This window comes from Aquarana catesbeiana, linkage group LG04 (genome assembly GCF_042186555.1).
Source record: "Aquarana catesbeiana isolate 2022-GZ linkage group LG04, ASM4218655v1, whole genome shotgun sequence".
Taxonomy (NCBI): Eukaryota; Metazoa; Chordata; class Amphibia; order Anura; family Ranidae; genus Aquarana; species Aquarana catesbeiana.
This window is the reverse complement of record NC_133327.1, coordinates 277,726,031-277,738,561: the sequence shown is the minus strand read 5'-3', so window position 1 is coordinate 277,738,561 and position 12,531 is coordinate 277,726,031. Positions and strand designations below refer to the sequence as shown.

The window sequence follows — 12,531 nt, the reverse complement described above, 5'->3', positions numbered from 1 at the left end:
TTTGCTTTTTTATTTATTTTTTTTAACACTGTTCCTTTCATTTTTATTTTTTTTTTAAATCATTTTTATTGTTATCACAGGGAAAGTAAATAGCCCCTATGATAGCAATAGATAGTGGCAAGTAATCTTTTTTTTTTTTTTTTTTTTTAAATTGGGGTCTATTAGACTCTAGATCTCTCCTCTGCCCTCAAAGCATCTGAGCACACAAGATCGGTGTGGTAAGATGCTTTCCCAATTTCCCAGTGGCGCTGTTTATATCCGGCGAAACCAAAGCCATGAAATGCTTGTAGCTTCCAGTTTCTTAGGCTATAGAGATGATTTTGAGCCGTTCTGTTCTCCAATCAGCTCTATGGTCAGCTGGCGGAAGCACTGGCTGCATTCGCCCGAGAAAACCATGGAAGACGACAGGAAGGGAGGGGAGTTCCTTCCCACTGCTTGTAAAAGCAGTCTAGAGGCGATTTAGCTGCTAGGATTGCTTTTACATGAAAGCAGACCACCGACTGAAAAGAACAATACCAAGATGATACCTAAACCTGCAGGCATCATTCTGGTATAACCACTCAAAGTCCAGCAAAATACCAGTACATTGCTGGTCCTTGTTGGGCATGTATTGTAATGTTGTTTTTTTTTTCATGCAGCCTGTGGGCTGCATGAAAAGAGATTGATTGGTGGGTATTAGAATACCCTACACCCACCCACTTCTAATGATGGGCATACATGCACTGTTTATTTTTTTTTTGGTTTTTTTGTTTTTTTTTGTGGTGAAATCCCCTCCTACATCGCTGGAATCGCCGATTTACGTATCATGAGAGCAAACGCTGTTGCTGTCAAGATAAAAAAATCACTGCTGCAGTTGAATGGCGTACCTACAAAGAAAATAATGGTGCACAATAAAACACAGTAAAGTATAAAAGAATTACATACCTGAAAAGCAAACATGATAAAACATTGCAGTTAAACATAAAATACAGTAAAACAGAGCAATAGAGAGAACAACAAGAAAATTACAACTATTTTTGGCTTTTTTATTTTATATTTTTTTTTTACACTTTTATTTGTAAAGGTTCCAGGTTTGGGTCTCTCAAAATGCAATGGCATCTTTGGAGACCCTATGAAAGTCCCTATGAGACTGTGCAGTGTTGTACCCTGCGCTAACACTCCACTAGTGTGTGGTAGTGAAGGAAACATTCACCAATGCAGAGACCAGGTTGGTCAGGACAGGAGGAACAATAAAAGCGGGTGTCACGCCTGTATCTGCGTTTCCTACAGACACAACATTTTCTGGGGTGATCTTTGGCCTGAGGCACCACGGAGGACTTCTGGGAAGTGCCTCTCATGCAGCCGGCTCGCTGCATTTGCATTGGGAAGTTGGGGCACAGCACCGTCTGGAAACAGAAGGGCTGCTACGAACTCTTCCTGGAATTTAAGGAAGGATCCAGTTCATCCTGATATGTATAGCACATACTGTAAGCATTCAGCAGAGCCAATTGGAATAAGTATACAGACTCTTTTTTTATACCAGCGTCTGGCCTTACGGGCAATTAAGTACGGCGCCATCAACTGGTCGTTGAAGTCCACCCCTTCCATATTAAGGTTGTATTCGTGGACACAGAGGGGCTTTACAACAACACCAGTTGCCGTTGGAATTTGGAAAGTCGTATCTGCGTGAAGGGAGGACAGAACGAAAACATTCCGATTATCCCTCCACTTCACTGCAAGCAACGTATTACTTCTCAAGCAGGCTTTCTCCCCCCGTCTAAGTCAAGATTCTACAAGCTGTTGGTGGAAGCCCCGGCGATTAAATTGCACAATGCCATATGCGCCAATTCCACAATCAAAAAGGTGACTAAAAAGTGGCACGCTTGTGTAATAATTGTCCATGTACAAGTGGTACCCCTTTCCGAATAAGAGTGATACCAAGTCCCAAACTCTGCTAATGCTGCAGTTATGTGTGTTCTGTTTTTTGTAAATGACAGTGATCGATTTGATAATGCACTTGGGTGGGCAGGGCTGGGCGGAGGGGCTAAACACAGGTGCTAGCAGGTATCTGGGCTGATCCCGCTAACGCCGCCTTTTTGGGAACACTAAACTATTGGACGCTAGTATAGATCTGATCAGATCAAAGATATTGATCCGTTCAAACACTATACCAGTAAGGGAGGTGTATGGTGTGTGTGCGTGGATGTTAGCGCTACTGACACTAATCTGACCTTGACTGATGCTAAAACCTATACTGGGGGGGGGCGATCATGGGGTTAAACCTTTATTCAGTAATATATGGCGTGTACCCTGATGCTATAAAAACCTGACGGTGACAGTAACTAGCTAACTTACTAGTTTCACCCGTGACACTAAATACAGTGATCAGAAAAGGGATCTGTACACTATATTAGTGACACAGGTGACAGGGTGACAGGGTTATCTGGGGGGGTGATCAAGGGGTTAAACCTTTATTAGGTGGTTAATGGGGGGTACCCTAAAGCTACCTGGGCCACTAACTGCCCTAACGCTGATTAGTGTCACAAGTAACACCAGTACAGTGATCAGTAGGGATGAGCTTCGAGTTTGAGTTGATCGTAAGTTCGACTCGAACATCGGCCGTACGACCGTTCGTCGAATTGCGAACATTATGGGCCATTCTCATGCTGCAGGAGGATGCGCAGTGTTTTGAAGGCTCCGATGATGGTACCCAGCTTGAGGAAGGCAGTAACGTGAGCTCAGAGAGAGGGGTTGCCCAAGAAGGACAACAAACTGGCAGTCATGTTCCCCCCAGCTACAGCATACTGCCAGGTTTGCTCCAGTGATGAGGAGGGAGGGGATGATGAGCTCACTGACTGTACGTGGGTGCCTGATAGGAGAGAGGAGGAGGAGGCATATCTTCAACGAGGCAGGATGCCCTCCAAGGGCCAGCTTAACGGCAGCCAACCAACTGCATCACACTGCAGAGCTCCGCAAGTGCAGGGCGCTGGTGACTCCGAACGTTATTCCAAAAGTTCTTTGGTGTGGGCCTTTTTTGAGATGTGTGCAGCAGATCGCACTATTGCTATTTGCAACATATGTCTGAAGCGTATCAAGCGTGGACTAGACAGCAAGCGCTTGGGCACCATATGCTTAATCAGACATATGTCGAGCTCCCATGCAGCCCGTTGGCAAAACTACCTAAAAGATCCACACCAAAGAACAAGACGGACCTATCCTTGCTCCTCCTCATCAGCTGGGATCTCCAACCCCACTATACCTTCAGTCCTTTCAGAAACCTGCCATGAGAGGAATGAAGGTGTACAATTAGGTGTGCCACTGCCAAGTACTTGCGGGAAATCTGCTATCGGTACACTAACGTTCGATTCTAGGGGCTACGCAAGCACGCAGGCAAAAAGATGCCATGCGGTGCTTGAGCTGGTGTGCTTGGGGGACAGGAGCCACACTGGGGCAGAGATTCTGTCAGCTCTGCAGGGGCAGGTTCAGAGGTGGTTGACGCCACGCCAGCTTAAGCCAGGAATGGTGGTTTGCAACAATGGCACCAACCTCCTCTCCGCCCTCCGACAGGGACAACTGACCCATGTGCCCCGTTTGGCTCACGTCCTTAACTTGGTGGTGCAGCGGTTCTTGGGCAGGTACCCGGGCTTACAGGATGTCCTGAGGCAGGCCAGGAAAGTCTGTGTACATCTCCGCCGGTCATATAATGCCAGTGTTTGGCTGGCTGACCTCCAAAAGGAATTTAACATGCCCAAGAACCACCTAATCTGTGACATGCTCACCAGGCAGCAGCTGCACATGCAGCAGAGGGCCATCAATGAGCGACTATGGCACCAGGACAGGGTCAGGGGAGCGTGGTTTTTTCCCCACGCCAGTGGGCCATGACCAGGGATGCATGCACTGTCCTGTCACTATTTGAGGAGGCCACGAGGATGGTGAGCAGTGACAGTGCATGTATCAGTGACACTGTCCCTCTTGTCCACCTATTGGAGCACACGCTGCGTGGAATAATGGACAGGGCACTTGAGGCAGAACAGAGGCAAGAAGAGGAGGACTTCCTTACCTCTCAAGGTCCCCTTTATTCAGACAGTGTTCCTGCGTGCCCGCCGATCACACAGGAAGAGGAGGAGGAGGGATTGTGTCAGCATGGATGTGGGGCCTAGCACTCAGCATCAGCAGAAAGTCTTCAAGGGATCATTTACAGTCCGAAGAAACCCATGGACTTGTACGTGGCTGGGAAGAGGTGGCTGCGGATCATGTCGTCCTTAGTGACCCAGAGTACTCTGGACCGAATGCCTCAGCAAACCTACGCTGCATGGCCTCCCTGATCCTGGAAAGCCTGCGGAAGGATACTCGTATTGGTGGTATCAAGGAGAGGGATCATTACTGGCTGGCAACCCTCCTTGATCCACGTTACAAGGGTAAGGTTGTGGACCTTTTCTTGCCGTTGCAGAGGGAGCAGAGGATGAAACATCTTCGGGAGGCCTTGCAGAAAGGTTTGCAACGCATTTCCAGAGTCTGATTCACATGGTGCGGGAATACCTAGGGGCGAGATCGGACTTGGACACCTTTCCCACCGAAAATCCTCTGGGTTACTGGGTCTTGAGGATGGATCACTGGCCAGAGCTTGCACAGTATGCAATTGAGCTACTGGCCTGTCCTGCATCCAGCGTTCTTTCGGAACGCACATTTAGTGCTGCTGGAGGCTTTGTAACCGATCACAGGGTGCGCCTGTCCACCAAATCGGTCGATCGGTTGACCTTCATAAAAAATGAATCAGTCTTGGATCACCAGCTACCAAGCACCTGATGCTGATGTAACAGAATATTTTTTTTTTAATGTGAGATCCCTTCAAGATTGCCTATGCTGATGCTGAGTGACTTTCCTGTTATGTTGAGTGACAATCCTCTTCCTCCTCAATGTTCATGCTGATAGCTTGTAAGAACATTTTTGGTTCTGGGCACCGCGACCAGTCGCTAAGGCACAATTTTTCTGCCCCTGTTTAACAGGGGCGTGTAATTACAATTTTTGATGCAATACTTTGCAGCAGGGCTCATTCCTGCACTCCACCTAGAGGATCTGTGAGGGGTTGCAGTGTTGTGGCACCAGTGTCTTAGGCCCAATTTTTCAGCCCCTGTTTAACAGGGGCATTGTCAGGAAAGGGTCCATCCGCTGGTAAGATATATCGTTTGGCATGCAGTACTGGGGTCCACCAGCAGGTGTCTCCTGGCAGTGTTGAACTGGCAGTGTTGAACTGTCAGGAGAATATTTCCCTGCTGGTATCATTTCATCTTTTGGCCGCAGTACTGACGTCCACCAGCGGATGGATCCCGGCAGTATGGAGCAGACAACACTCCCTGCGCTCAGCTGTGACTTGAAGTCAATTATAGTCAGTCCTATAAATACCCGGCAAGCCCTCACATGCTCGCTTTGGTATCTTTCTTCCTTGCGCCCTGACCTGTTATCCCGTATCCTGTAAACCTGTATTGGAACCTGAACCTGAACCTGCTCCTGAGCCTGTATCCTATCCCATCCATTATCTCCCTTTCCCAACCTGCCCTTGTTCAGTTGCTTATCTCCTGTGTATGACCTTGGCTTGGCTAAATGTTTATGTTTCTGGTATATCCCTTGTTCCTGCTGACCTGCTGTGTATGACCCTAGCCTGGCTGACATCTGTGATTCCGGTATTGCCCCTTTGCCGTATATATTGTTGTTTGTAGTGGGTTTGTTGTGTTGATTTTGCACTGTTTGTATTTTCTGAATTATCACCTATTTTAGTAAATATTATTTATTCACTTACATGGGTTTTGGGTTATCTCTGTGCAGTCCACACAGTCTGGTCTTCTAGTCTCCTGACAGGCATGTAATTACAATTCTTGATCTAATATTTCACAGCAGGGCCCGTTCCTGCGCCCACCAAGAGAAATGCCCTGTACACACGGTCGGACTTTCCGACGTACGTGTTTTACGTCACCGTGTTCAGAACGATTGGATTTTCCGACAACTTTGTGCGACCGTGTGTATGCAAAATAAGTTTGAGCCGACATCCGTCGGAAAAAATCCATGGTCTACCCGCGAGCGCTGTACAGCTACGGCGATTCCTGCAAGAGTGCCATTCTGTCACCGTAAAGTGGTGGACGATCAGGAAGTGGTTAAAGGCATAGAGTATTAAAATTCAGAGTTTAATTTTACCAAATTGATTTAGAATAGTAGAAAAAACATATAATTATCAAAAATACAATACACTGTAAAAAGAGGTACATATTACCACACCATTTGTTTACAATTATTCAATATTTTTGGAAAAGTTGCATCAACATAACCGGCGTGTTTCGGAGCAGCTTGACTCCTTCCTCAGGAACAGCATTTTGCTATTAGTGTAGGTGCAGTCTACAAAATGAAAGTCATGTTAAAAACATTCATGAAACTGTATATATTGGAGGCTTCTGTGGCAATAGACAGGGTTTAAAGACCATACTTAGTGTCCCCACACAGGTCATAATCCATAAAAACATATCAATTTCAAATAAGTGCCATCTCCATTGACATAGATCCCAACCCAACAAAATTGTAGGGAAGATGGAAAAAGGTTGCCAGAAGCAAATCGCAAGAGCCCCAAAAGGAAACGCATTGGGACCATATGGCTTCACTAAGAAGAGAGTAGAAAATCAATAGAGTATATAGTATTTATATACGTATAGTGTAGATAAAGAAGTGATATAATGGCCGATGGGCCTGTCACATTGCCATCCTCAGTTAAACTGATAGATGGCATATGCTCAGCCGTGTCAAAAAGAAAATTTAAAGATACAGCTAGTGAGTGGCAGACTCAAAGGGCTGTGGTGTGGTTCTAAATGGGCCTGTAGTATGGTTCCTAATGGGTGAATTAAAACCTATGTATGTACCCAGATTTGATATGTGTAGGCTTATCAGTGGCACTGTTATATTGGTTGATTAAATAGTTACATACCAATCGTCTTAGTCGAAGATCTAATAGTCGAAGATCTAATAGGGATGTACAACAAGTGCAAAGCAGGTAGAATGGCTCTCCATACCGCAGCAGCGTAGACCCCCAGTTCTCATAAGGCTGCGCAGAAAAATAAAATAAATGGGGTAATAAGTCATAAGTACCCCATACATATGCAATGTATACCACATAATAAATATAAATAATACGGCCACATAACCATCCACATACCACAAAAAACCCTACCCAGTTGAGTCTGCCCTTCAGAGTTAAATCCCAGTGTCATTGATGTAAGAGAGTCACTCAGACTGAGCATTATTAAAAATAATATTAAAATAATAAAATAAAATAAATAATAAAAATAAAAAATGTGTGAATAATAATGAAAACGTAATATAAAATAAAAAATAATAAATGTGAATAATAAAATAAAAATGAATTCAAAATTAAAAGGAGGAAGAAAAATAACTTTCAAAGCCATAGAGTGAGGACACCCAAGTTGTCCATTAGATGGTTACACACTTATCACCAATGGATGAGCCACAAGATGAGTACACAGGACAAAAAATCAAAAATCTTTTTCAAGACAAAAGTTGAAATCACTAGAGGATATTAATTCTTCCATTCCACCCAAGGCGAAACCTTCTAGGAATGGTTTATAATTGACTGCCTCATTGTGGCCCTGAAAAAATGGTGGCCTTGAGAAGATGTATCCATTTGAGCTCTCTTTAAGAAGCTTATTCCAGTCCCTCCTCTGGGGCTGGGATGCATCCTATCAAGAAGCAAGAATTTGATCTAGGGGAATTGTCCACCATGTAATGTCATCACATGTCTACATAGGGGCAAATTCGGATCGCACGTTTGCATGCTGCAGACGTGCCGTGCCTATAGATCCTTCTCCAGAATTCAGCCTTTGTCTTACCCACATAGAATTGGCCTCAATCACAGAGCATCAGATGGACCACACCACAGGTCTTGCAGTTGACGTATAGTAGTGACTTAAACCTTTGTCCATTAGGCAGTATGAAACAGGAACCTGAGTATATGTACCTACAATAACTACACCCACCACATGTATATTGAAGTGACTTATACGTATATAAAGTGCATAGCAATAAATGACATCACAATGTCATTTATTGAATAGATTTGATTGCGCGAGATCACTTTTATCTTACATTTCATATTGGTGTAGTGTGAACACTTTTTAGATTTTGCTGCTATCTTTATAGATATCATCACACATTTTTCCATTTTTAGCACACTTACTGTATTTACTCAACAGTAGCGCGAAGGACACATTCACTTTTATTTCACGTATAGGTGTACATGTATAGGTCCCTTTGTATTTACGCTGATCCGGTCTATTCTCCCCTTTGAACTCACTTTGGATAATGCAATCTTTGATCGAGGTGGCCCGTCTGAATGTTATGCATGGGGTTATGGATACCAATCTCCCAATATTGGGATCCATGGACAGCAAATGCCAATACTTTTGTATGACATTCCTGATCTTACAATGTTGGTTTGAAAATGTCATGATTATTCTTATAGTGTTGTCCTTGCTCTTATAATTTTTTTTGGTTCCATATAATAATTCATTTCTCGTGTTTTTACTGCTCTATTGTATGCTTTTTTGAGACATGTTTTTGTGTAGTCTTTCTAAGTCTTTTTTTTTTTTTTTTTTTTTAAGTATTTTGGCTTCTTGTTGGAACAATGTCTCACTAGAGCAGTTCCTCCTTGTCCTTAAATATTGGCTATAAGGAATTGAGGCTAGTAGGGGTTTAGGATGGAAGCTCGAGGCATGTAACACAGAGTTAACCGCTGTTGGCTTCCGATATAGACAACTCATAAGTATAGCATCTTCACCATGTATAAAACATCAAGGAAGGTCACTTTATATGTTATACGTTGCAAAGATGATATAGACAACTCATTAGTGTGTCATCTTCGCCACGTATAACATATAAAGATGATACACTGAGTTGTCTATATTATCTTCGCCACGTATAACATATAAAGATGATATACTGAGTTGTCTATATCATCTTCGCCATGTATAACATATAAAGATGATATACTGAGTTGTCTATATCATCTTCGTCACGTATAACATATAAAGATAGTACACTAATGAGTTGTCTATCATCTTTGCCACGTATAACATATAAAGTGACCTTCCTTGATGGTAATATATGCCTCCTTTTTACTGTGTATTGTATTTTTGATAATTATGTTTTGTTTTTTTTTCTACTTTTGTAAATCAATTTGGTAAAATTGAACTCTGCATTTTAATACAAATTATTGTTACTCTCCCATGCCTTTAAAGTCCCATTGTAGAGAGGGGGAAACTGTTTTTCCTACTATTGGCATAATGGCATGTTCAGATTTAGCTGATAGAAACTTGGAAAGAAAATGTTATGTACCTAGACCTGACATTTAGGTAAAATGTGTGGATTCAGCACCAGGGACATGAAGCGTGTCCCATGCCCTGCTAGCTGGTGCTTACTATAGAACTCTCCCCTCCCTTGATGCCAGACTTTCCCAATACCACTGGTCTTCCATTGCTATGGGGCCTAGGATCAGTGACTATAGCTGTGAAGCATCGGCATCACTCACCCTTCCCTTCCTCCTCTGTTGCCCATTTACAGAACCTGTAGTATTTTCCCAAATTGCAATGAAGGAGGTGGATCCTGTCATTCATCCACCCAATCTCAGGAGGCAAGGGAAGGTGAGCGGCACTGATGTATCAGTCACAGCCGTTGATCGTAATCCTAGCAGCACCAGAAGATCACTAGTGTGGTGGTGTATCCAGTAGAAGAAAGATTTCTACAGTATGTAGCAGTCAGCAGGACATGGGATACGCTTCATTATAGGTATGTCCCTGGTGCTGTATCCACAAATTTTTAAACTAAACTTCAGCTTTAAACGTTTTTTTTTTTGCAAAGATTCTTTTATTAAATGTTAAATTATATATCACAATGAACTAATCATTTAAACTTTATACATTTTTCATGCAGAAAATATTTGCTATTCAGAAATGTTTTTTGGTTATTTTCTAGGCACAGTGTGAGCTCTGCAGATAAGAAGGTCAAGAGAGAGTGCTGCTTGCCGTTTTTACTAGTGAAATACAAAATCTATTTGGATTAAGTTGTCAGGATTTAACATGCATTGTGCTTTTTCTTTGAAGCATTGTGTTCTGGGTGCTGTTTTGCACTTTTTTTAAATGGACTGCCAACTTTTTTCTGTGTCAAGGTCACTTGCTGCCCTCTTCTGGAAGTCTGCGTATTTCAGTGTACTTCTATTTTTACATGAGCTGCCATTGCATATTAAGTATTCAGCATTGTTGCATACATATTTAATGGTTTAAGTAAAAATACATATTTTTAAGTATTGTTTTATACCTTGAAACTATAAAATTTAATGAATGTTTTAACTGATTTTGAGGGAAGCTGTAAGCTATGTTTTCTAGGGTTTATTTGGTTACAGATAATTTTGTATTTACTGCAAAATGTTTGTGTGATTCTTGTTAACAGCTAATTTTTAATCTCTGACAGGGTTGGAGTCTGAAAGGAGGGACATTGGACAAAATGAATGTAACAGGTACCAAAATTAGATTGCTTTTGAGTTTAATACCACTTTAATGTATATTCAGATATCAATTATATATTTTTCAGATGATCGTGAATAGTTTGTGAAACGCTAAAAGAGAAGTCCATTTCTGACCATATTTCACATTCCACCCATATGTAGGGTGTAACATGAAATCTGGTCACACTCTGCAACCCCCAGACCCCCCTCCTTACAGATTCTGGGGGTTTTTCTCCTCTCAGCATCCTGTCATTATTTGAAATAGTTGCAGCTACGTATAGCTTTGCCCACACAACTGCGCCTATTATTCACAGGAAGTCTTCTCTACCATTTTGGCAGGGGGGCTCGGTTTCAAATGGAGCATACATTTTCAGACATCACCGCAATTAGTCGATTGATACATCCTCCAGTTCCAGACCTGCGTCTGGAGAAATATTCTGCAGGAACTAAAGAGTTGTACCCATGATCCGCTGCTCACAATTGCAATTTCTTGCAGGCCCTAATACAAAAAAAATATGCAAAGTCTAAATAAACCTAACAATCAATTAAAACAAATACATATTTGAACTGTGAAAATTATCAGTAATAAACAAATACCTTATACCTCACAAATGTGGGGGTTGATATGCTCCCTAGGTGACCCCAACATCCACATGCACTCACCAGATTTTATTTATTTTTATTTTTTTGACCCCTTACATTAGCAAGTTGATCTAACAATGCTCTGTGACACTCCTTAGATGTACTGTATATTCCAGGCACCATAAGCAAACCCTCCAGCTCCTAACACCAATATTCCCTTGGTTCCTCAGATGTTCATATGAGAGGAAACATACCAGGAGCAACGAGGGAAAAAAGGAAAGGCCTCCATAGTATAATACTGTTTATTGTTAGAATAAAATAGTAAACCAGGAAGCTCCGCTACAACAGTATCCCACTCAGTGTTGGCGTGTGCTCAAACGGCTCTAATGGGAAGTCTGTTTTGCACATTTTTTGGTAATAATCAATATGGGTGCTTTTTTTTTTTTTTTTACTGCAAAAAGGCGAAATGCATCCAGTTCTAATAACATGTACATGTAAAGTATTCAGTTGTCCTTAATTTTTGGGTTATTGATCACACATTATATATTTTGGACTTCCTTTTAACAATGCAATTTACTTTCTTCTTTTTTTTTTTTTTTTTTTTTTCTCTTTTAGGTCAGTTGACGGTGAGCTGAATCTGGGAAACAGTATTGTACCAGGTAGGAAAAATACATCTGTGTTTGCATTGTTTTAGTGTGTTTAATCAAAATATACACTTAAGCCGGTCATACGTGGATTGAAGTAGGGACCTGCCAAACGTCGGGCCCATTGCTAACTCATTGTACAGATTCCACCAGAATTATCTTACAGGAATATTCCAAGACAAAAAGATTAAATGTTTCAGGGTACTGCTTAGGCATAATAACCTTTCCTAACAAAGCAGGTCTTGACTATTTAAATTAAGGACCACTTTAAGATATGCTAAATGGATTTGACAAGAATGCTAAAAAAAAAACATTTCTAATGGATAGTTCAGTAAAGCTTCTTGAACACTGAAGAGACTCCTAATACGCCTCCATAAAAGTAATTGGGTTGACCAACATCTTGAGCACTTGTCTACTGAAGAGCAGCTATGACTTAATAGTTAGTCAAGAAAGTACTAGCTGGTAGACTTAAAGTGTTTGTTACCCCAACACTTCATATTCCTGATATGTGCCTGCTGTACCATGTATTTGCATTAGCCGGCTGTACCATGTACTTATCCTGTTCTCTTTGTATTGCTTCTTTTGTGTGAAATCCATGGTGTTCCTGCCAGTCCATCTGCTTTCCTATTAAAGACTGACCACACTAAGCAGGAGAGCACACCGTGGTCAGTTCTCTAGCTATGCTGGGAACCCAGTGTATTCTCCAGTGATCATACTTGTCCTGACATGCCTCCCTGCACAATCATTCATTAGAAAGTACAGTGTACTGCT

The 12,531-nt window shown here is 42.1% G+C and overlaps 1 protein-coding gene across 7 annotated transcripts in view; it reads left to right on the top strand.

Annotated features, from left to right (window-relative positions):
- ERICH1 (glutamate rich 1) overlaps nt 1-12,531 on the top strand; it is a 190,450-nt gene that overhangs the window by 103,630 nt on the left and 74,289 nt on the right. For 4 of the 7 annotated variants that reach the window (XM_073626630.1, XM_073626635.1, XM_073626634.1 and 1 more), the window contains 2 exons: nt 10,501-10,546; nt 11,732-11,775. In XM_073626630.1, the coding sequence (XP_073482731.1) occupies nt 10,501-10,546; nt 11,732-11,775 (90 nt within the window). The remainder of the gene's footprint in view (nt 1-10,500; nt 10,547-11,731; nt 11,776-12,531) is intronic. The other 3 variants (XM_073626633.1, XM_073626632.1, XM_073626631.1) reach the window with 1 other exon arrangement.